Source organism: Bos javanicus, chromosome 17, assembly GCF_032452875.1.
Source record: "Bos javanicus breed banteng chromosome 17, ARS-OSU_banteng_1.0, whole genome shotgun sequence".
Taxonomy (NCBI): domain Eukaryota; kingdom Metazoa; phylum Chordata; class Mammalia; order Artiodactyla; family Bovidae; genus Bos; species Bos javanicus.
This window is the reverse complement of record NC_083884.1, coordinates 35,969,144-35,994,837: the sequence shown is the minus strand read 5'-3', so window position 1 is coordinate 35,994,837 and position 25,694 is coordinate 35,969,144. Positions and strand designations below refer to the sequence as shown.

The following is a 25,694-nucleotide window of genomic DNA, read 5'->3' as shown; positions in this document are numbered from 1 at the left end:
CATTACATTTGGAATTATAGTCTTCTCCTTTCATCCTCTTTTTAAATTTGAATGTTTATTTTTATTCTGTTGCTTTATCTTTTCTGTTTCCACTTTCTCATTTTTCCTTTCTTTCTTCCATTTGTCAGGCTATTTGAAGTAATTACCTATTCTATAGTTTACTGTAATAAGTTGCTTAAAAATACAGAAACTACAGTTTTGTTTCTTTTTCTTCATTCAACTTTAGATGGGTGCAATTCGGGTTGCAAACTGTAATCTTCACAATCAGTCGGTTGGGGAAGGAATAAGTGCTGCAATTCAGGATTTTCAAGTGAGACAGTATATTGAACAATTAAATAATTCCAGAGTTGGACTTCAGCCTGCAGTACTACGGAGGGCCTATTGGCTTGAAGCTGGGTCAGCCAACTTAGGACTTATCACTGTTGATATTGCATTAGCTGCTGATCATCATTCTAAACATGAGGCACAAAGACATTTCTTAGAAACTCATGATGCCAGAACTAAGAGGTAAGTGAGATTTAGGAATGGTAATCAAGTTCAAATGAAAAGTATTAGATAATTATAGAGGAAATTCTACTGTTAGGAATAAAATAAGAACATCTTAAAGACTGAATGTGATCATGCTGGGTACACTTTAATGAGTAAATAAGAATCTGATATCTAAGTAATCACATAGTATCTATCATCTCTGATGGTGTGGTTGCTGGGAAAAAAATATTTTCTGATATGTTTCTAAGCCCATGCTATGTGTGTCCATAGTGAAACAAATATAAATTACTGACCCCCCATAACATTTTGTATTACATTTACACCCCTTCTTTCTCACCATAGCCCTCCACTTCCAATTTGTCATTCCTAGAAAACACCATTACTAATCACCATTTATTCTACAAAACTTCTGTTGTAGGTCTTCACAGTTGCAGGGAAGACAAAAAGTACCTAAACCTTAAGAAATGATTTTTAAATAGTTTCCAAAGCTTCTTACTGAATTACATCTGTTTAAAATGATAGTATGACTTTTTCCATCCTCATCTCTTCCCTTCTAAAGTTTCTAAAGCTTATTTTAAAAATAGAGAAAACTACTAAGACATAAAGGACAATAATTATCATAATTCTACCACATTGAATCTGTTACATTTCTTCCGAGTATTTTTAATGTATTTCTGTTAAACTTGAAATCATCCTGTATTTGCACTTTAAAATTCTGCATTTCTGTAATTGTTGCCTTTTTTTAAAAAAAAGCAAAAGAACCCATTTTTTTTGTTTGATTTTACCAACAGCAAAGTAAGATTTTGGGGGAATAGTAAAGAACTGCAATTCAAGACAAGCAAACTTTGGCGAAACATAGGCAGGTTTGGAGAACAGAGGAGAGGGGCTTGCTTCTATAGAGGAAAGGAAATTGGAGAGGCTGTCTGCTTCTTCATTGGCTGCAGCCCTTCGGCAGCTTGTTTTTCCTGGGTCAGAAGGCTGGGGTCTGTGAACTGTACTTAGCCATTTCCCATATTTTAAATATATAGATTGTTTCTAAATTTCTCACTGTAAATGGAAGCTTTTCCCACAATTTCTGGGTATATCCTTTAAATAGTTTCCTCAGAAGGGTGTGTGACTGTTAAAAACTGAGCTTTTGATATGCTTTCCCAAGTTACTTCCTAGGACTCTTATTTCAGTTTATATTCCCAGCGGCTGTTTAAGAGAGTCTCTGTCTTACTGCATGTTTGCCACCCTCTCAGTGTTTTATAATAACTGAAAGGTGGTATCTCTTTATTTTGCATTTGTTTATTTGGGGATTATTTAATACTTTTTTCAGATACTTATTGGATATTTTCCCTCATTTGTGAATTGCCTGCTAGTATCCTATATACATTTATTTATTGGGATCTTGGTGTATTTCTTACCAATTTTTAAGAACTCTAGAAAGATTATTGCCCTTTTTTGATCCCTGTTACTGATATTTTGCAGTTTGTTTCATTTATTTTTCTTATGTTAAATAGATTTTAATTTTATGTATTCAAATATGTTCACCTTTCCATTTTATAATTTTTTGTACTAATTTGAGAGCACTTTGCTAGTAATCACATGACCCGTGTACTTTATTTTTTACTATTCTATTTTTGTTATTAACATAAAACTCTAAACCATCTGGATTTTTTTTTTTATGGTGTGTGTGCATTAATACAGCCAAGGATGTAAATAGTTTTTTTGGGTTTTGTTTTTTTGCAAATATCTGTTCAAATATAGGAAAACCAACAAACTAATACTTAACACCTACTCATTTCACAAAATGTTTAGATATTTTCACCTATTAATTTTTCCCAAAGAACTGTTTTTCTAGTTAAAAGAAATCCTATTGAGGTTTTTATTGAGATTACATTAATCTTTTAGGTTTATTTAAGATACTGGTATCTTATAAATCTATTAAGAAAACTCATCTGTGGCCAATGTTGTTTAAAAACACATTTTGGTTTCTTTGTTCACTATGGCCTTGGAAGCCAGTTGGTATGAAGACAGTGCCTGTAGATCAGATGGTAGAGCAGGGTGATAGTGAAGCTGAGGAGGTGGCTCCATGTGACTTCAGGTGCCTCACTGAGGTTAGTTTCAGTGCTCTGATTGGTTAAGAATTGTGAAATTTGAGGTTTTATCCTACTTACTAGCTAAGAAGTTATCCTGCCACAGTTTACTGTGAGTGCTAGCAGAAGACGTGTGAAACCTGGTGAGAGACACAGGACTATTATAGCAAAAGCACTAGCCAGAGTCAAATGTGTTTGCATTGGTTCCCCATGTCCCCCAAATAGGATTGCCAGAGAAAATACAGGATGCGCAGTTAAAATTGTTGCAGATAAACAACAGAAAACTCTTTAGTATAAAAATACACCACCTGTTACATGGCACAAACTTATTTTTATTTGCCAAACCTGGCACCGCTATCCCTGAGTCCCATGGGGATGTCAGAAAAGACCCATGATGGATGTCTGCACATAGTAGACATTATTACTTCTGCATTACAGAAGTGGAACACTGAGCTTAGGTAACTTTTACCACTTTTATATTAAGTGGAGTGAGCCTGCTCTTTTCCAGAACCCTGAGAAGTAGCCTGGTCAGAGCCTTGCATTCTTGGCGTATCCGGCAAGCAAGAACAGGTAACCTGCCTGTGGTGAATTGCTTCTCCCTACATGGTAGCTCTAATGATACCACTCTAATGGCAGAAAGCAAAGAGGAACTAAAGAGCCTCTTGATGAGGGTGAAAGAGGAGAGTGAAAACGCTGGCTTAAAATTCAACATTCAAAAAAACTAAGTTCATGGCATCCAGTCCCATCACTTTGTGGCAAATGGATGGGGAAAAAGTGGAAAGTGGAAACAGTGACAGATTTTATTTTCTTGGGCTCCCAAATCACTGCGGATGGTGACTGCAGCCAGGAAATTAATTTAATAAGCCTTCCCAATGATTCTTTTTTATTTAAACTTTTTATTTTGTGTTGGGATATAGCCAGTTAACAAACAGTTTTGTGATTGAGGTGAACGGCAAAGGGACTCAGCCATACATATACACCTCCCAGTGATTCTAATGTGAGCCGAAGTTTGAGAACTAGTACATTGGTTTATATAAAGATAGGGACAGGTAGGATACATTTGTTGCACAACTAATGTATTCCAGATTTTGCATAATGCGTTTTACATACCTTATACATATTTTTCCTTTTGTCTTGTCCAGACTGATGTTCCTCTTCTAACTTGATATATTTATTTCTTCACTTCTAACTTGATATATTTATTCCATCTCATCTTTTACATCTCAAATATTATTTTTTTGTAATAATATTTCATTATTTTCTTTGTCACAATAGCCTCTTCTTTATCTTAGAGCACTTTACTGTAACTTATGATTAGATACTATTTGTGTGACCTGTCTTTGCCCACCATAAACTTCATATGGATAAGGTTATGTCAGTTTTGCTTAGCACCATTCAAGGCACATAGTAGATATTTTCAAGGAATATAAATGAATGACTGTAAAAAGGAAATGAAATACTTATTCTGTCTTCCTGTGAGCGCCCTGAGGATCCAATGAGATAATGCATGTGGAAAAGCTTAGAAAAATGGACTGTTAATACGAGGTTTTATTATTTAAAGTTGAAAAAGGAATAAAAATATATTTCTCAGATTTCTATAATATAATATTTTTAAGGAAGGAGGGTAGTTAACGGCTGATAATTTTGTGTGGGGGTCACTCACAGAGCCTAAAGAATTTTACAGACAATTACTCTTACTGTCTTAATTCTTCATTCAGAGTCCTTATTACAAAATCACAATTTTTTTTCTAAAATAGAGAGTGATGTATTATTTTGATTTTATTGAGAATTTCTTACTTCCCTCGTATTTATAACATTTTGGTGTACTAAATTTACCATATGACTAAGTCTTTGCAATGCTAAATATTATAATCTATTAAGCATAATCTATACTAATAGTTCTATCTGTTTTTTAAATTAGTGCTTAAATTTTTAGTTCTTTTGAGAATGTTTTCTGCTGTCTTTGAAGTGGATTTAAATATATATATATATACACTTTATCTCTTTGATTTTTTTAAAATTTATGTTCTGTTTCTCATTATTGTTCCTACTTATTTTTATCTCACCATGGTGAGACTTTTTTTTTTTAAGAAAGGCAAAATAATTAAAAAGATAGTCCATAGTAAAAACAAACCTTTGTGTTTAACTTGTCTTTTAAAAACATTAACAGTGAACATATTTAATTATTTGCTCAAAAGTTTCTGATTCCTAATGAGTTTTTGTTATGTTGTTGTTCTTTTGTTTCTTTTGTTGTGTGTTCTATTTAGGTTGTGGTTTTTGTGGCCAGATGATACCCTGAAGAATAAGAGGTGTAAGAACAAGTGTGGTTGTCTTGGTGGCTGCAGATTCTTTGGTGGCACAGTAACTGGCCTAGATTTCTTCAAACTTGAAGAGTTGACACCTTCCAGTAGCTCTGCATTTTCAAGCACAAGTGCAGAGTCTGATATGTATTATGGACAGTCTCTGCTTCAGCCTGGAGAATGGATTATTACTAAAGAAGTTCCCAAAATTGTAGATGGTAGTGTGTTGTCACTTATATTTATCTTTTGTTATCTTCATTCCTATGTCATTCTGAGAGAAGTTCAGTGTTACTTTGTTCAAATTGGTTTTTTGAGCAGTCTTTTATGTAGGCTTTAGTTATAATCTGTCTTTGTTTTGCAGGTGATTTAACGATAGCCAGATAAGACCTAGTGAGTTTTTCAGAGTTGCACAAGGCAAAAGTAGATTTACTGTTCAGATCTCCTGCTGTCAACATGGGTGATTTTTCCTAGCCCAGCTTTAAATATTTGCATATATGTCATTATTTCCCTAGAACCTAGATTCCAGAAATACACTTAGGAATAGCTGTGCTTTAAGTTTATAATTGTTTTACCAGTTTACTTCTATAGGAAAAACTTAACAATAGTAATATGTATACTATTGGCTCTCGTGTTATCCACTGCTTTTGCAAAATACTCTTCTTACGACTTAAATCATCCATGTCAAGAAATTTGGTGTTTCCTTAGAGCCTGTAGGATAACTTTACAGATACATGAGTTTGGTATGAACAGTGAATGGTGGATTTAGGCATATTGAATTTATATCTATCTATTATCTTTTCTCCAAAGACTTCAGAAATACATCTTCCATTGTGTTTCTTAATTGTGTATTCCTACAATTAAATGCAATACATACTGGTAAAGTGGTCATACTGTCAAGAAGTGAAATTTAGGAAAAGTCTTGATATTGCACTAGTATTTAGTGCAATAGTACTAGTATTTAGTGCAATATTGCACTAATATTTAGCCCTTTTCCCTTGATCCATTCAAAATAATTAACTTAGCTCTGCCTTTTGTCAGTAGAAAAAATAGAAAAGAAGTATTTAGTATTTAGCAATAGTATTTAGTGCAATATTGTACTAGTACTTAGTCCTTTTCCCTTGATACATTGAAAATAATTAACTTAGCTCTGCCTTTTGTCAGTAGACAAAATAGAAAAGAAGCAGTTTTAACTTTTAACAATTTATTGGCTTGATTGTCATGTATATGGAGCTCTTAGAGGAAAGAGTGGGAAATATGTATGCCAAATTCTTGTTTAAATGATTTTTCACTGAATATTAATAAATTGTACATGCTAGTTTAAGGTTACTTGACTTCAGCAGTTTTACCAGAATAAGAGCGGATTACCTTACAAAATCAGCAAATACCAAAACTTCTTGACATTTAAAGGACTAGAAAGATATGAAACAAAATTTACTTAGCTATCTTCTTATAATATTACCTTTTTACTTTTGAATAATATTTGTTTTTAAAGATTTTCATAAGCATTTCTCGTTTCATCCTCAAGCTAACCATGTGAGTTCTTTATTTTCCCTGTTTGTGGTGAAATAACAGGTTCATCACTGAGACTGAGTTGCATGAAGTCATTCAGTCATGTATGTGGCTGAGCAGAAACCAGAATCAAGATTATTAAAGCCACTTTAGTTTTTTCCACCGTACCACAACTGGCACTATTTATAAAGACTATGCTTGATTCTCTAACCTGTAGATCAAATTTTTACCATCACAAATGCAAGGAAGAAAATCTACAGGGAATTTGCACATGGTATAAAAGGGAGAAAACAGCAAATTCTCTAACAGCGAACAGAAGAAACCTCATTTTAGTTCTTATGTAATAGACAGTGTCTGTGTCTCTCTCCCTCAGGAATGTGTTGTAATTGGTAAACTGCCATAAGTTTCTTGAGCAGGGAAGCTTGAAGTTAGCCCCTTCATAGTCCCTTCATAAGTATATGACTTTCTGATTGTTGAGTTTTCCGGGAGCCACATATAGATATACAGTGTCAGGACAGAATTAAGGAGGGCATATTGGTATAAATAAAGAATTTCCTTGGAAGGTCAGTACATTCTAGTTTCCTATCATTTAAAAGTGAATCAAACCTATTTTTCTTTTGATTTTCGTTGTGATTTTTACATTCGTGATAGTAGAAGCGAATACTACTTGTATTCTAAGTTCTTAAGTCTTCTTACCACTTAAGTTCTATCTAGAATTGCCTTCTGCTTGGTGAGATGTTTTCTCCTACTAGCAGGTTCCATCCTTGTGAATAGCACAAGGATAGCTGGAGGAGAGGGGAAGTAGGGCAGCAATATATTTTTTTTTTCCCTAAGCAGCTCTAGAATTCTCCTTTTATCACGGTCTGCCCCCAGTTTACATAACACATCACAGGGCTCTCATAAAAGGCTGAGAGAATGTTCCAGATTCAGGAAGACAGGACAACTGAATGCAGTAATATACAATCCTAGATTGGATCCTGTACTGGAGAGGGCAAAAGGCTTTAAAGGACATTATTAGGCCTTTTGAGAAAATTGGAAAGCACATGGTAGACTAGATAACCATATGGTATCAGTGCCAAATATACCAAGTTGATAACTATACTGTGTTTTTGTATTATTCTTAGGAAATAAACCTTTTGAGTGTTTAGGGTAAAAAACCATGACTGCAAGTTACTCTTAGGTGGTTCCCAAAGTATTATGTCTGTTTATATACACTGAGCAAGTGTGGGCAAAGTGTTTAAAATAAGTAATTTTGAGTAAAATAGCTTTGATTTGTTAACACTCTTGAAATTTTTCTAAGTTGGAAATTTTTCATATAAATAGTTATTTGAAAAAGAAGAAATTCAGTCTGCAAACTCTGGTTTCATATGTATGTTGATATCTTTCCGTAGTGTTTAGCATATTGCTATGTGAAATTAGTTACTTGTGCTTTTTAAAAACAACTACATACTTAACAACAGGGTATTCGATTACATTCTCATATTTTTCGTAAATTGTTTTTGGAATTATTGTGTTTATGTAACCTACCTTTTTGTTTGTTTAGGTAACGTGAATGGCATAAAGAGGAAAGAATGGGAAAACAAATCAGTGGGAATAGAAGTAGAGAGGAAAACTCAGCACCTTAGTCTTCAAGTACCATTACGATCTCATAGCTCATCCTCTTCCTCAGAGGAGAACAGTAGTTCCAGTGCTGCACAGCCCCTATTGGCTGGTGAAAAGGAAAGTCCCTCTTCTGTTGCTGATGACCATTTAGTTCAAAAAGAATTCTTGCATGGTACAAAAAGAGATGATGGCCAAGCAAGGTCAGTGTTCAGTTAGATTTAGAAACCTGATTGTAATAAGATTATAAGTGCTTAAACCTGTGGTGAGAAAAACTTTCTCCCTCTTCAGCTCACTTGCTGTAGAAAATTTTTTCTCCTCCTGAACCTGTTTTAAATACCTATTTGCTGCTGTTTTTCTGATTGCAAGAGTAATACTATTCATTCCAGATATTAAGAAAATACAGAAAAGTATAACAAAAATGAATATTTCCTGTCCTCCCACCACTGAAAGTGAACTGTTGTTAACATGTGGATATTAGCCTTCCAGTGTGGTGAATAATTTTTGGTCCTCCCTTTGGTCCCTAGCTGATTACTCACTTCTTGAAAATCACTTTCCTCTTGCCTTGATAGCACACTTCAGATTGCCCCCCAGGTCCTTGGCTATTCTTTCTCGGTCTCTATTTCCAAGTCCTCCATTTTTTTTCCTTTCCATGCTTCTTTCTCTTATTCTTAACAGCCTACCATTTGTTAAATGTTGTTATCCCTTAAGATTCTGTTCTGTACCCTTCTCACCACTCACTTTACTATTTCCCTCTGCAGTCTTAGTAACTATTTGGCTTCAATTATGATCTGTAGTTAACATCTTATAAGTGTAAAAACTCCATCCCATACCTGTGTCCCTGTGAGCCCAGCCATCTTCTGGATGTTTTGTGGATGGCTCAGACTCAACATATTAAAAAGTGACCTTGTGCCTATCGTGCTCAGCTTGTTATGCCTCAGGAAATGGCACTTGTATATCAGTTGTTGAAGTCAGAAATATTGGAGTTATCTATGATTTATTGCTTTCCTTTATTTCCTCTTATCTGATCAAAGACACCTGGTATATTTTGTTGGATAAACTTTTAATGGATATGGGAATAATAAGTTTACAAATGCATTAGTGTCCATGGATTATGGATAGATTATACTCCAGATTTCTTTAAATTTTTATTCTGTTTTAAGCTGACTCCATTTTTTTATTAGTTTTGTTTTTGGAACTGTATGGGGTAGAAACATATAATGTGCTATTTTGCTACTTTCTATGGGATTTTATTGTAAAAGTTTACATCTTTCTTTGTTTGTAAAAAGAATACAGAAAGATTTTACAAGTACTTCTGTTTATACTTAAATTATGTGATGTGCAATAAATGTTAATAGTTTTTCTTTCTGTTTTAGCATTCCTACAGAAATTTCAGGAAACAGCCCTGTATCTCCTAACACTCAGGAAAAGTCAGTAGGTCAGTCTCCTCTGAGATCTCCCTTGAAACGACAGGCCTCTGTGTGTTCCACCCGACTTGGAAGTACCAAGAGCCTTACTGCTGCTTTTTATGGGGACAAGCAGCCTGTTACAGTGGGAGTCCAATTTAGCAGTGATGTTTCCAGAAGTGATGAGAATGTACTAGACTCACCAAAGCAGAGGAGAAGTTTCGGTTCATTTCCATACACACCATCAGCAGACTCTAATTCATTTCATCAATATCGATCAATGGATTCAAGCATGTCAATGGCTGATAGTGAAGCCTACTTTTCTGCAGCTGAAGAATTTGAGCCCATTAGCAGTGATGAAGGCCCTGGAACTTATCCAGGTAGAAAAAAGAAGAGAAAGCAAGCCCAGCAGATTGACTACAGTAGGGGTTCCATATATCACAGTGTGGAAGGACCACTTACTGGCCAGGGAGAAAACATTCAGGATCCCCGGACTCTGCCATTCAAAACTCACCCTTCCCAGGCTTCCTTTGTTTCTGCATTAGGTGGAGAGGATGATGTTATAGAGCATCTGTATGTTGTAGAAAGTGAGAAAACAATAGAAAGCGAACAGATTACTTCTCAACAACCTGTGATGAATTGCTATCAGACTTACCTTACACAGTTCCAGGTAATTAATTGGTCAGTGAAGCATCCAACCAACAAAAGAACCTCTAAGTCCTCACTGCATCGCCCCCTTGATCTGGAAACACCAACCAGTGAAGAAAGTTCATCATCATTTGAACAGCTTTCTGTTCCAACTTTTAAGGTATAAGCTAAATCATTAGTTTTCACTGATCAATTTATTTAGGAAAATTATTTTTAAGATGTTTTAAAAATTGCTCTCTTGGTATTTAGCTACCTTTCTGAAAGATAAAATTCCTGAAGACATGGCTTCATGTATGACAGTAGGCCTCAGGTTTATTGATGAGTATTATAAATTTAAGGATATAAAATTAAGGAAAAGTTTCAGACTTGATTATCAGAATATTAATCATGTATAGTCCATGTCTACATTATATTCTGAGATTAGGATCAAGTCTCTGTGAATTCATATTTTCTGTCTTAAAAGTAAAATTTTGGAATTGTTTTTAATAGTTGGTATTCTTTCTGTTAATCCATAACTGCTTCTATGCAAATCCAGTTCTGCATACTTGATATTTGAGATCTTGTAATTTAGTATTAATTGATTATTGTCCATTTCTGTAATGTATTCTGTAAATAGCTTTTTTATAGGAAAGCTAAAAATATGTAAAAATAAATTTAGTGATAAAACCAATATTAAAACATTTTATAAATATTTAAAAGAACTTTATGATTTTAAAGACCAAAATTGAGCATATAAAATCTTATGGAACTGATTAACATTTAAGAATTTTATGTGGTGTTTACTTATGTGTAATATATATACTCATTTAAACTGTCTGAATGTTAATATTCTCATTGTTAATTCTGATATTTATTATATACTACTGTGTGTTAACCATTTGATGTTCAGTGGTGAGGTAACAGACATGGGGCTTATAGTTAGGCAGTTAATATAGATAAATAGATAAGTTTAAATAGATAAGTACAGTGTATGATTACAAATTGAGAAGTCTTACAAAGATAATCAAAGGATGCTGGAATAGAGAATAATGGGAGGTAGTGGGGTTGCCTAGATTGTATTGACATGAAAGGTCTATCCCAGGAGGTAATATTTAAACTGGAACTTAAAGGATGAGGACAAATTGAAGATGGGAAGATTTAGGGGTACTATACTCAGGGAATAGGACCAGGACCTTAAAGCTTTATGGGAGTTTTAAGGAAATGTGATATGATCTCTTATATTTCAGCTACCAAATAGAAGTGAATTGTCATTAAGCAAGGAGGAAGTGGGGTGATGACTTAGGAGACTGTCTCAGTAGTCTGTGCAAGACATGATATATACTTGGACTTAAGTAATGATGGAAATGTGATAAATTGCCAGGGTCCAGCCCTGGTGGAGTCAGGGGTTTCGAAGGGGAGACGGCTTCAGCGATCAGGAAACAACAGCTTATTTAAATGTTAATTAAAGATATAAAGAGTGGTTAAATAAGGATAGCTCAGTGAGGAAATTCAGTGGAGAAAAGAGGCTGAATAATTCAGCCAGAAGGTGAGAGAAAGAACGACATGGGGAGACCAAGCTTCGGTGAACAAGGCCTGCACTTTATTTTCCAAAGTAGTTTTTATACCTTAAGTTATGCATAGAAGATAATGAGGGAAGGGGTAGAGTCATGCTGTAAGCCAGACTTTCTTCCTGCAAACTTATCATGTGCAAAAGTTTAGGTGATTTGCATCATCTTCTGGCCCAGAGGCCTATTAATATTTTAAGACCCTTTCTTCAGAAAACTTATTTTTCTCTAAAGGTGATGAGTCAGGCGCCACCTTTCAAAAGCATTAGATAAAGTTGCATTCCTACAGGGCAAAGGTGTGGTGGGCTATAACAAGAAAAAGAATTAACTCAAGGGTCCAAGGTTACAAACATTAAAGCTACTACTTACACTAATTATATTAATCAATACACTGCCAGGGACACAGCAGGTAAGGGATATGGAAACTTAGCAGCAAACATTGGCCCAACAAGTGAAAAACCCTTCACCAATACAGTTTCTAATCAGTCTTTTAACTGCTCAAAGGAATCTGTATTTAGACAGTTTAGAACATCTCATGCCTCTCACAGTTGGGAGGCTCTGAGCAATCACATGTGGCCGGAAAAACCTATTCAGGCAGGCTAGAGGACTTCCAAAGGAGTTTGTAGGTTGAAACACTATCACACCTAGGAACTTTATTAACTGGAGCTGTAAGTTAACTCTTTTTCAGAGAGAGGTAGTAGGGGACAGCCCCCCCCGTAAAGTCAGAGGTGTAGGTGAGAGCACAAAGCAGAAAATAGGCAGACTCTGGTTTAGAGGGTAGATACTCGAGAATTTCCAGGGGGACTCCTGAGGCTCCATCCCGCCTTTGCATATGCCTAGCCTCCTTCTTCATGACCTTTGCCACGGGCGGAGCTCCTCAGGCAGGCTCCGGCAATAAATGGAATGGAATATCCTTACAGATGTATGTATTTGAGTAATATGTATTAAAGAAAGAAGAAACATACTAACATAAAGAAAGAAGAAAATAGAAACAAAGTTTTTATTTTGTGATTGTACCCATTTCTTATCTTGCCTAAGATAAATTGCCCATGCCAAAATTTTAAAATGTTTTCTTTATTCCATGTGAAAATATGTTGGTATATGAATGTTTTAGTATAAAACCGAATGGCATTTGCTTTGAAGAATTACTGTGAGAAGTTAGAATTATTAATATTTTAGTATTTTCAATAAATCTTGTTTTGTTCAGGCAGTCAAATGTCTGGAGAAAATAAGCCAAGGAGTTCATATCTTTAGACAACTTCAAAAATAGAACATAAAATATTTTTTCTTTACTAGATCTAAATAATAGGCTAGCATTTAAAAGGATTTAGTTTGGTTATTTTAAGTACATTATTTATTTTGTATTCTTTTATGGATATCCCTGGAGGAGGGCACGGCAGTCCACTCCATACTCTTGCCTGGAGAATCCCATGATTAGAGGAGCCTAATGGGCTACTCTCTATGAGGTCACAAAGAGATAGACAAACTGAAGCAACTTAGCATGCACACATGGATATAAAATACAATCTAGTTTTTCCTATAATTTAATGTTTCTCTGGGATTCTTTCCCAGTTATATACTATTTTGTCTTCTTTTGCATAAGTTTAAAATTTCATAAAATGAGAAGTTTAAAAGAAAATAAAAGTCGATTGTGCTACCAGACTCTCAAATTAGCTTTTTCTAAGTAAAGCCCAATTTAAAGAGGAACTACGGAGGAAAGACATTTGAAGTGCTTGTTTTTAAGCTTTAGTTGTGTAGTCTACTCTTGTTGCTGAATCCTCGCAGCCCTACTGTCATTTGTCTGAATAATCAGAAGATGAAATTGACAATTGAATATTTTCTGTGATTTTCTCAATTTGTCTGTTAAATATTTATATTTTACATATCAAAATCACATTAACAAGGTAATTTGGATATTCAGAAATATCAGTTGATAACATAAATTTACAGAATAACTAATATTATAATTCTAGCCTATAAGTAATATTTTCTTTTATTCTAGGTTATCAAACAGGGGCTCACAGCTAACTCTTTACTAGACAGAGGAATGCAACTTTCAGGATCGACTTCAAAGTAAGTAAAAATTATGTACTTTTGAAGTTTTAAGCCAGTCTTTCTTGATTATTAGATCTTAGACTTTATTCTGAGAAATAATCATTCTTTACCTGATCATAGTATTTATTTTATGATAATTGGCCCAAATAATTTAACTCTGTTGTCTTTCATGGCTTTGCCTACATTTATGAGCATTCTGTAGCATTTCTTTTAGATATACTATGCAAACCACAACTTGACTAAATTGGGAACTAACAAGAATTTAGTATTACAAATTTTATATTTTGGAAATGTTCCATCAAATAAGTATATCAAAAAAAGTTTTATATTTAATGTATTAACCATCTTAGATCAGCTTGCATCTTAGTGCCTCATTTTTTCTTGTCCTTGAAGAGTATTTGGGACATATCTAGTCCAATTTCATGAAATTTGTAGTTGAAATAATTTACAAGTTTAAAGATTAAAGAGACTCCAACTGCTATTTTTTTGTGTGTGTGTGGTCTTTTAAATATATATTTTGCTTGTTAAATTGTATAGTACACCATATACTCCACTGGAAAAGAAAGCTGTTGATAACACCGATGATGAGACATTAACAGAAGAGTGGACCTTGGATCAACCAGTCTCACAGACTAGGACCACAGCCATAGTTGAAGTGAAAGGAACTGTTGATATTGTTCTGACTCCCCTAGTGGCTGAAGCTTTAGACAGGTATTAATTTTGTGTAAAAGTACAACTACTATTTTATAAAATAATAAATGTATGTGATAATGATTAGTGTGTATGATATAATATTTTCATGAAAAAGAATGATGAATAATTATTGATGAAAGATTCTATTTTGATTGAATAAAAATGAAAATATATTTAAAGGGAACTGTGTTTCAGTTATTATTTGTTCCTTTCTCAGCTTAAATAATTATATATTATAATATTATAATAATTATATTACATTTTCTACTTTTTGCTTTTGGTCTGTTGAGCATTTAAAAAAAAAAAAAAAGACCAAATACCCAGGAGGTCAGGAAGCAGCAGTTAGAACTGGACATGGAACAACAGACTGGTTCCAAATGGAAAAGGAGTACATCAAGGCTGTATATTGTCATCCTGCTTATTTAACTTATATGGAGAGTACATCATGAGAAATGCTGGGGTGGAAGAAGCACAAGCTGGAATCAAGATTGCTGGGAGAAATATCAATAACCTCAGATACGCAGATGACACCACCCTTATGGCAGAAAGTGAAGAGGAACTAAAAAGCCTCTTGATGAAAGAGGAAAGTGAAAAAGTTGGCTTAAAGCTCAACATTCAGAAAACGAAGATCATGGCATCTGGTCCCATCACTTCATGGGAAATAGACAGGGAAACAGTGTCAGACTTTATTTTTGGGGCTCCAATATCACTGCCGTTGGTGATTGCAGCCATGAAATTAAAAGACACTTACTCCTTGGAAGGAAAGTTATGACCAACCTAGATAGCATGTTGAAAAGCAGAGACATTACCTTGCCAACAAAGGTCCGTCTAGTCAAGGCTATGGTTTTTCCAGTAGTCATGTATGGATGTGAGAGTTGGACTGTGAAGAAAGCTAAGTGCTGAAGAATTGATGCTTTTGAACTGTGGTGTTGGAGAAGACTCTTGAGAATCCCTTGGACTGCAAGGAGATCCAACCAGTGCCTTCTGAAGGAGATCAGCCCTGGGATTTCTTTGGAAGGAATGATGCTAAAGCTGAAACTCCAGTACTTTGGCCACCTCATGCGAAGAGTTGACTCATTGGAAAAGACTCTGATGCTGGGAGGGATTGGGGGCAGGAGGAGAAGGGAACGACAGAGGATGAGATGGCTGGATGGCATCACCGACTCGATGGACATGAGTCTGAGTGAACTCCGGGAGTTGGTGATGGACAGGGAGGCCTGGCGTGCTGTGATTCATGGGGTCACAAAGAGTCGGACACGACTGAGCGACTGAACTGAACTGAATGAAGGGATAAAGAGGAAATAATGTATTCTCTATCCTACAAGGAGATTATAGTCTTCTAAGGAGACAAAACTAAGATGAATAAAATTTAGAATAGAACATAATAGGGTAGCTTAGATAAACTAGATCACAGTATTAATTGATATTAAAATGCTTCATTTACTGTTTTTCTTCCCTCAGGTATATTGAAGCCATGGTTCATTGTGCTAGTACTCGACATCCAGCAGCAATTGTGGATGATTTACATGTCAAAGTCCTCAGGGAAGCTGTCCAAAATAGCAAGACTACCTTCTCAGAAAATGTAAGAACTTTTTGTTGAGTGAGTGTGGCAATTTGAGTGTTCTTTACATGTATATAGTAGCCAAACTCAAAAAACTTGAATATACTAAAACTTTATCATTTAAATTGGAATACAGGTGGACATTTCTAAACAACCTTTATATGTCATTGGCTCTGTAAGAAATAGCATATATGACTATCAGTTCAGTTCAGTCACTCTGTCATGTCTGACTCTGCGACCTCATGAGAACCCCATGAACAGTATATGCCTATACTGTGCATTAAATAAAAGTAATATATTTATTAAAATGTGGCAATTTTTCTTTTATTTTAGAAGTAGTTTAATTCCAAGCCTTTTCTGAAGAGCTTTGGTCCTAAGTGAAGGAGTGTTGTTTAGCACTGGTACATTCATTTTCTAAGAAAGCAAATCTGTTTATTATTTTGACTTTCCTCTGTGATTAGATAACTTGTATCTTAGTATTTTTGAAGTTATTTTTGTTTACCTCTGTGAATCAAGCCACTGTCTTCTGGTGTGTGGTATTTTCCTTACATTGTGGTCTGAGTCACAAAGCTACTTTCTTAGCAGTCATGTCTTAGTGCTCATCAGTGACTGTCCACTTGAATTTCAAGTTTATCTGAGTTGTATTTGGACTAGGGACCAGGGGAGGTGAAATTAAACCTATTTTTAGTGATCCAGTTATTCAGAATATATTGGCATTTCATGTGATAGGTAATTGAGATAGAGTAGTACAAATCAAAAGAAATTTGAAAATATTCCAGCCAACAAGGAGAGCTAGTTATCAGAAACCAAATAGGTTTTCAAGTACATAGAATTTGGTGATCCTTTTAAAAAAACCTATTATTGTTATTACCATCTTTTCTGTCCCTTTTTGTGTAGGCTGATTTAGCTTTATTATATATCACTTTTCTCAGTCTTGGGGCTGCCAGTCTGTTTCCCAGCTTTTCTAAGGTTTGGACTTTAAGAGTGGGAATGCTAACCCTATATAGATAGGTATAAAGGAGCACAGTGAATAACAAGTTGCTGTGTAGATGATGTGGAAATTATTAAAGGTCTGTGAAATAATAATACTACTTTTAATCTTTTTAGCTATCTTCTAAGCAAGATGTTAGAGGAACAAAAACTGAACACTCTACCATAGGAATGACTAATCAAGGACAAGCACAGACAAATCCTATAATGAAGCAAGATAATGTAACAATTAAAGGTCTTCAGGCTAATGTTAGCATACCAAAGGTAAAAATTTAATATTTAAAAAAATTTTTCCGAAAGAAAATATTGTGGTGATTTTTATTCTAAACTAAATGGTGGTAGAATAAAGTGTAATATCAAATTTTTTGTTTTATTTCCTTGATCTAATGTAAGAATTAATGTAATATAGTTTAACCTAAACAGATGTTGGTTAATATGTTACTAATATTTAAATAACATTAAATATTTAATGTTATTTAATTACCACTAACATTTATTTATATTAGTATTTAATCATTATTTTATTATTAATTATATTAGTATTTAATTAACATTAATTAACATTAATGTTAATTTAATAAGTTAATTAAATAAAACTAAAATGTTTCATATCCACCCAGTAAGAATTTCATTATTATTTTATGAGAGTTTAAATTTATAGGCTTTGCCTTCATTATACTCTCGTACACATAGATATTCCATTCCTAACAGTAGTTTTTCATTATCCTGTATATCTTGTGTTTAAGTGGTAACATTTTACTTTTCAACTCTGAAATATGTGACATTTTGTGTGTTAGGTGAACTTATGTTTGCTGCAAGCCTCAGTAGAGGAATCTCCAAATACAGCTCCTAGTAGGAGTGTGACTCATGTTTCCTTAGTAGCACTGTGTTTTGACAGAATTGCTACACAAGTTCGTATGAACAGGTAAGAAAGAGTTTATTAACCTGAGCTGTGACTATCTTGCTGGATGTAAAAGCAAACCTTAGCTGTCTTTTCAATATATTTTGGAAAATTCTGATGTTAAAACTCAAGACTGATATTGGAATTTCAAATCTCATTTTTATATTAGCAAAGTGGGTTTTAAAAAGTTTACAGTTTTTATTTACATGTTATCAGTAAACACTGAAGAATTTTTTTATTAATATTGGTTTATTTAAAATAGTGGAATTTTTTTTTAAACTAGTTAAATATTTTTACTGAGCTATATTATATACATGTTAGCCATCATACTCTTTCTTTTTCATGAAGAGGTGTGGTTGAAGAGAGTTCAAACAGTGCAGACCCTGGTAGAACATCAAATTTTGATAGGTACGTTCATGCTACTAAGATGCAGCCTCAGTCTTCTGGATCTCTCAGATCAAATGCTGGAGTGGAAAAAGGCAAAGAGATTGCAGCCAAGTTAAACATTCATCGAGTTCATGGGCAACTGAGGGGTCTTGATACAACAGGTAGGAGTCTACAACATATTTTTTCTTTGACATATATAAATGTAAGAGGATTTTGCAAAAGGAAACATAAAATATTTTCCTTTGAATATTGCTTCAGTTTTAGTATTTCATAAGAAAAGGGTATTTCTATATGAACACAGAATGTTTAACTACTGCAAAAGATAAGGTAAACTTTGGTAGGAAGATGAGTGGTATGGCCCCAAATTAGGAACTGCTTCTATCTCCCTATCTCTTTGCTCATTATAGAACAGAAAGAGTATGATCTTTATAGTCTTTGCTTTCTTTTTAAAACCATTCTGTTGACATAGCTTTGTTAAAAAGGAATAATTGTGGTATCAAAAGTAGATAGTCAAATCTGTAAAATATAGTACCAATAAGAATGACAGGCATAGCTGTGGGCTTCTTAAAATACTATCTTTGAAGAATTTTCAATAAACTGAAGAAATTTTCCAGCTGACTGTTACGTGAAAAGTGGGGACCAAAGCTGGGTTTGTAAAATGATCTCTAAAGAGCTGGTAGGAAACTTAGTTCAAATGTAAACATGTTACCTCTAGGTGGTAAATTTCCATGAATTTCTTTATCTTCTTTTTGCTTTTCTAAAAGTATTCATAAGCTGTAATCAGGGAAAGAAATTTTTAAAAAATGATAAAGTAAAAAACTTGGGATGATAATGTCCATATGGCATATTGAACATGATGAAATTATGGCAATCAATGTCTGTGATGAATAATTATTATAAAATGTTAACATAAAGCAATCTTTGAGTAAAAGGTATAGTTTTCCTGGGAAAGAATGTTTTTCCTAAGTCTAGGTAATTAATTTGAATAATTTTTATTTTGTAAAATCTCAAGTCAGTATTTAAAATAACATGTATATCTGTGGCGGATTCATTTTGATATTTGGCAAAACTAATACAATTATGTAAAGTTTAAAAATAAAATAAAATTAATTATAAATTTAAAAAAATAAAATAAAATAATGTACTATGAAGCTGAATTATTCAGGAACTTTTTTAAGTTTAGACTTTTAGATTTTTTTTCTATATAATCTTTTAGAAATTATCCTGTCTCTGAATAATTATTTGTTACTTATGGAATCTTCTTTTCACCTTCTTACTTTAACATGATTCTGGAACTTTTTAATTAGTATGACATTAGGCAGTGTTCAGAGAAGGCAATGGCAACCCACTCCAGTACTCTTGCCTGGAAAATCCCATGGACAGGGGAGCCTGGTAGGCTGCAGTCCATGGGGCTCCTGGGAGTTGGACATGACTGAGTGACTTCACTTTCACTTTTTACTTTCCTGCATTGGGGAAGAAAATGGCAACCCACTCCAGTGTTCTTGCCTGGAGAATCCCAGGGACGGGGGAGCCTGGTGGGCTGCCGTCTTTGGGTCGCACAGAGTCGAATACGACTGAAGCGACTTAGCAGCAGCAGGCAGTGTTGTTTTAGAAACTGGTTCGTTCATTGTTTTTTCTTTGACAGAATGCTAAGATATCTTTTAGGACAACCACTGTGTCAAATGTTTACATTATTTATTGTTTTTTAAAAATAAACCTCTGTTTTTAAAAATGGTCATTTTGTTCTCTTTTGATAATAGATATCGGTACCTGTGCCATCACTGCTATTCCTTTTGAGAAGTCCAAAGTTTTATTTACTCTTGAAGAGCTGGATGAGTTTGCTTTTGTGGATGAAACTGATCAGCAAGCTGTTCCAGATGTAACTCGAATAGGTCCCAGCCAGGAAAAATGGGGTTGGATAATGTTTGAATGTGGACTTGAAAATTTAACAATAAAAGGTAAGCTTTTTAAATTTCTGCTTTAAGGAAACAAATTGGACACAGATTGCTGAAATGTTTTGAACAGTCATGACTTTCAGTAAGCTGAATCATCATATTCAAGCAGAAAGTATGGCATCTGAGATTATTTAATAGAAGTGGGTGCCCCATCCCAATTGTGTAAGTGGATCTTTATGGAATAATCATGTGATTGAAAACTGGCAGAGCATCTAGACATACAAATCATCAATGCCTGAGCAAAGCAGTGTATAGTTCAGAAAAAATTCTTGCATAAAATATAAAACAACTTTGGGAACTTTGTGTCTTTGGAAACTGGATCTTTGATTATTAGAGTCCTGCCATGTAGGATGAAAATACTGTAAATCCTTTATTCAGTGATCAGTCAATTCAGTCAGTCAATCATGTACAACTCTTTGTGACCCCATGGACTGCAGCACATCAGGCTTTCCTGTCAATCACCAACTCACAGAGCTTGCTTATTAAACTCATGTCCATAGAGTCAGTGATGCCATCCAACCATCTTATCCTATGTCAACCCCTTCTCCTACTGCCTTCAGTCTTTCCCGGTGTCAGGATCTTTTCCACTGAGTCAGTTCTTCATATCAAGTGGCCAAAGTGTTGGAGCTTCAGCATCACTCCTTCCAATGAATATTCAGGACTGATTTCCTTTAGGATGGACTGGTTTGATCTCTTTGCGGTCCAAGGGACTCTCAAGAGTCTTCTGCAACACCACAGTTCAAAAGCATCAATTCTTCAGTGCTCAACTTTCTTTATAGTCCAACTCTCCCATCCATACATGACTACTGGAAAAACCATAGTTTTGACTAGATGGAACTTTGTCCACAAAGTAATGTCTCTGCTTTATATTATCCTAAATTTGTCATAGCTTTTCCTCCAAGGAGCAAGTGTCTTTTAATTTCAAGGCTGCAGTCACCATCTGCAGTGATTTTGGAGCCCAAGAAAATAAAGTCTGTCACTGTTTGCATTGTTTCCTCATCTGTTTACCATGAAGTGATGATTTTGAACTGTGGTGTTGGAGAAGACTCTTGAGAGTCCCTTGGACTGCAAGGAAATCCAACCAGTGCATTCTGAAGGAGATCAGTCCTGGGATTTCTTTGGAAGGACTGATGCTAAAGCTGAAACTCCAGTACTTTGGCCCCCTCATGTGAAGAGTTGACTCATTGGAAAAGACTCTGATGCCGGGAGGGATTGGGGGCAAGAGGAGAAGGGAATGACAGAGAATGAGATGGCTGGATGGCATCACCGACTCGATGGATGTGAGTCTCAGTGAACTCCCGGAGTTGGTGATGGACAGGGAGGCCTGGCGTGCTGCGATTCATGGGGTCGCAAAGAGTCGGACATGACTGAGCAACTGATCTGATCTGATCTGATCTGATGGGACTGGATGCCATGATCTTAGTTGTCTGAATATTAAGCCAACTTTTTCACTCTTTTTTTTCACTTTCATCAAGAGGCTCTTTAGTTTTTCCTCACTTTCTGCCATAAGGGTGGTGTCATCTGTGTTTCTGAGGTTATTCATGTTTCTCCTGGCAATCTTGAATCCAGTTTGTGCTTCATCCAGCCCAGCATTTCTCATGATGTACTCTGCATATAATTAATTAACCAGGGTGACACTATACAGCCCTTGATGGACCTTCCCGATTTGGAACCAGTCTGTTGTTCCATGTCCAGTTTTAACTGTTGCTTCTTGACCTGCATGCAGATTTCTCAGGAGGCAGGACAGGTGGTCTGGTATTCCCATCTTGACGAATTTTCCACAGTTTGTTGTGATCCACACAGTCAAAGGATTTCGCATAGTCAATAAAGCAGAAGTAGATGTTATTCTGGAACTCTCTTGATTTTTGATGATCCATGGATGTTGGCAATTTGATCTCTGTTCACTCTGCCTTTTCTAAAATCCAGCTTGGACATCTGGAAGTTCACTATTCATGTACTGTTGAAGCCTGACTTGGAGAATTTGAGCATTACTTTGCTAGTATGTGAGAAGAGTGCAATTGTGTGGTAGTTTGAACATTCTTTGTCATTGGAATGAAAACTGACCTTTTCCAGTCCTGTGGCCACTGCTAAGTTTTCCAAATTTTCTGGCATATTGAGTACAGCACTTTCACAACATCATCGTTTAGGATTTGAAATAGCTCAACTGGAATTCCATCACTTCCGCTAGCTTTGTTTGTAGTGATGCTTCTAGACGCCCACTTGACTTTGCATTCCAGGTATGGCTCTAGGTGAGTAATCACACCATTGTGGTTATCTGGGTCATGAAGATCTTTTTTGTATAGTTCTGTGTATTCTTGCCCCCTCTTCTTAATATCTTCTGCTTCTGTTAGGTCCATACCATTTCTGTCCTTTATTGTGCTCATCTTTACATGAAATATTCCCTTCGTATCTCTGATTTTCTTGAAGACATCTCTAGTCTTTCCCATTCTATTGTTTTCCTCTATTTCTTTGCATTGATCACTGAGGAAGGCTTTCTTATCTCTCCTTGATATTGTTTGGAACTCTGTTGCCTTCAAAGGGTATATCTTTCCTTTTTTCTTTGGCTTTAGCTTCTCTTCTTTTCTCATCTATTTGTAAGGTCTTGTCAGATAACCATTTTGCCTTTTTGCATTTGCTTTTCTTGGGGATGGTCTGATCATTGCTTCCTGTACAATGTCATGAACCTCCACCCACGGTTCTTCAGGCACTCTATCAGATCTAATCCCATGAATCTATTTGTGACTTCCACTGTATAATCGTAAGGGATTTTATTTAGGTCATACCTGAATGGTTTAGTGGTTTTCCCTACTTTCTTCAATTTAAGTCTGAATTTTGCAATAAGGAGTTCATGATCTGAGCCATAGTTAACTCCCAGTCTTGTTTTTGCTGATTGTATACAGCTTCTCCATCTTTGGCTGCAAGAATACACTCAGTCTGATTTTGGTATTGACCATCTGGTGATGTCCATGTGTAGAATCTTCTCTTGTGTTTTTGGAAGAGGGTGTTTGCTATGACCAGTGCATTCTCTTGGCAAAATTCTGTTAGCCTTTGCCCTTCTTCATTTTGTACTCCAAGGCCAAATTTGCCTGTTACTCAAGGTGTTTCTTGACTTCCTACTTTTGCATACTAGTCCGTTATGATGAAATGGACATCTTTTTTGGGTGTTAATTCTAGAAGGTCTTGTAGGTCTTCATAGAACCATTCAGCTGCAGCTTCTTCAGCATTGGTTGAGACATAGACTTGGATTACTGGGATATTGAACGGTTTGCCTTGGAAATGAACAGAGATAATTCTTTCATTTTTGAGACTGCACAAAAGTACTGCATTTTGGACTCTTTTGTTGACTGTGAGGGCTACTCCATTTTTTTCTAAGGGCTTCTTGCCCACAGTAGTAAATATAATGGTCATCTGAATTAAATTTGCCCATTCCAGTCCATTTTAGTTCATGGATACCTAAATCGTTGATATTCACTCTTGCCATATCCTGTTGGCCACCTCCAATATACCTTGATTCATGGACCTAACATTCCAGGTTCCTATGCAATGTTGTTCTTTACAGCATCGGACTTTACTTCCATCACCAGTCACATCCACAACTGAGCGTTGTTTTTGCTTTGTCTCTGTCTCTTCATTCTTTCTAGAGTTATTTCTTCACTCTTCTCCATTAGCATATTGGGGACCTCCTGACCTCCGGAATTCATCTTTCGGTATCATATCTTTTGTTTTTTCATACTGTTGATGGGGTTCTCATGGCAAGAATACTGAAGTGGTTTGCCATTTCCTTCACCATTGGACCACAATTTGTTAGAACTCTCCATCATGACCCATCCGTCTTCTGTGGCCCTACATGGCATGGAGTTAGGCAAGGCTGTGGTCCATGTGATCAGTTTGATTAGTTTTCTATGAGTGTGGTTCATTCTATCTGCCTTCTGATGGATTAGGATAAGAGGCTAAGGGAAGCTTCCTGATGAGAGAGACTGGCTGTCTACTGACTTATATTTTCTTTTACATTATTGAATATAACTTTAAAATAGGAAGGCTGAATTGTGTATAAGACTTTCAGAAATAGTCCTTTGTGTGTGCATGTGCTTAGTCGCTCCATTGTGTCTGACACTTGCAACCCCATAGACTGTAGCCTGCCAGGCTCCTCTGTCCATGGGATTCTCCAGGCAGGAATACTGGAGTGGGTTGCCATTTCCTTCTCTAGGGGATCTTCCTGACCCAGGGATTGAATTCAGGTCTCCTGCATTGCAGTCAGATTCCTTACTGACTGAGCTATAAGGGAAGCCTCAATGTAGTAGTAGTGTTTATGCCTACAATTCCTTACCTGATGACCCAATATTATATCACTTTTATATATAAGGATAAAGTTTTGGTAGGAAAAAAAATCTTTATGAGGTTTTTATTTTTTTCTTTATAAAAATTGTAGAGTACAGCATTGAGATAAGACCTAATGTTTTTAATAAATAAATTCTTTCATTTGTATAGGAGGAAGACAGTCTGGTGCTGTTTTATATAATGCTTTTGGAATTATGGGTAAAGCTAATGCCACAGAAAGGGGTGGAGTGCTGACATCCAATAATTCTTCTGATTCTCCAACTGGCAGTGGCTATAATACTGATGTCTCTGATGATAATCTTCCTTGTGACCGAACAAGCCCTTCTTCAGACTTAAATGGAAATTCTGTTTCTGATGAACAAGTTGGTGAATTTCTTATAATAATAATGCTTTGGGAAAATAGAAAATTGTTTACCCAAGTCACAGTCAATTTCTGGAGTATATTTGCTTATCTTTCCATGTTGTAGATTTTGCATAAATAGTAGCCAAGGCATTTTGGTGATTATATTCTACAAGTGTAATTGCTAAAATTGCACTTATATCTGTAAAGATATAATAACATTATACTTTGCTTATGTCAAACAATTTTATTTGTTGAATTAATGGAATTTCAGAAAAGCAGAACTTTGTTTTTATCTTGTTTAAAGGATTTTAGCCAAAATCATTTTTTAAATAAACAGTTTTATTACTGGTAGTATTTCACATGTTTAAATATTTTAACATTTTTGTCAATATCTGCCTATTTTGTTTGCAAGTGTATAGAAATGAGTTCGAATGCAACTAATTATTTTTGTCATGGTATAATTTAATGATGAATATAGTAACAGCAATAATGAAAATGTTCAAAATTCTATGGACTACTGAATACTTGTACTACTACCTGATTGCTGATCTTGGGCACATTTTTTTTTTTTTTTAGCATCTTGTGTGTTTCTGAAATGAGTATTGTAATGATATTAACATTCTAGAGTTAGGATGATTGAAGGAGGCAGGTCATAAGAAAGACTTAGCTTGGTGTCTAGAGCATAGTAAGAACTTGGTAAATGTTGTTCTTAGACACACATACACTTCTGCTCATTTGAAGATTAGACCAATTGAAGAAGAAAGAAACTACCTTTTAACTAAGAAATATGTCTTAGTCATCCAGTATGCCTTGGTACAATCACTTCTGAACTCTAGGTCTCTGGAAATTTATTTTTGAAATGTTTATTTTGATTTGATGCATAGTAAATAGGTTTTTT

General features: G+C 35.1%; 1 protein-coding gene across 7 annotated transcripts in view; it reads left to right on the top strand.

The window, feature by feature from the left end:
- The window catches only part of BLTP1 (bridge-like lipid transfer protein family member 1), a 194,990-nt gene that overhangs the window by 76,822 nt on the left and 92,474 nt on the right, over positions 1–25,694 (top strand). For all 7 annotated transcript variants that reach the window (XM_061384265.1, XM_061384270.1, XM_061384269.1 and 4 more), the window contains exons 26-37: positions 227–507; positions 4,835–5,085; positions 7,920–8,178; positions 9,352–10,189; positions 13,576–13,646; positions 14,166–14,339; positions 15,783–15,903; positions 16,990–17,136; positions 17,670–17,797; positions 18,122–18,321; positions 19,921–20,118; positions 24,604–24,815. In XM_061384265.1, coding sequence (XP_061240249.1) covers positions 227–507; positions 4,835–5,085; positions 7,920–8,178; positions 9,352–10,189; positions 13,576–13,646; positions 14,166–14,339; positions 15,783–15,903; positions 16,990–17,136; positions 17,670–17,797; positions 18,122–18,321; positions 19,921–20,118; positions 24,604–24,815 — 2,880 coding nt within the window. The remainder of the gene's footprint in view (positions 1–226; positions 508–4,834; positions 5,086–7,919; positions 8,179–9,351; positions 10,190–13,575; positions 13,647–14,165; positions 14,340–15,782; positions 15,904–16,989; positions 17,137–17,669; positions 17,798–18,121; positions 18,322–19,920; positions 20,119–24,603; positions 24,816–25,694) is intronic.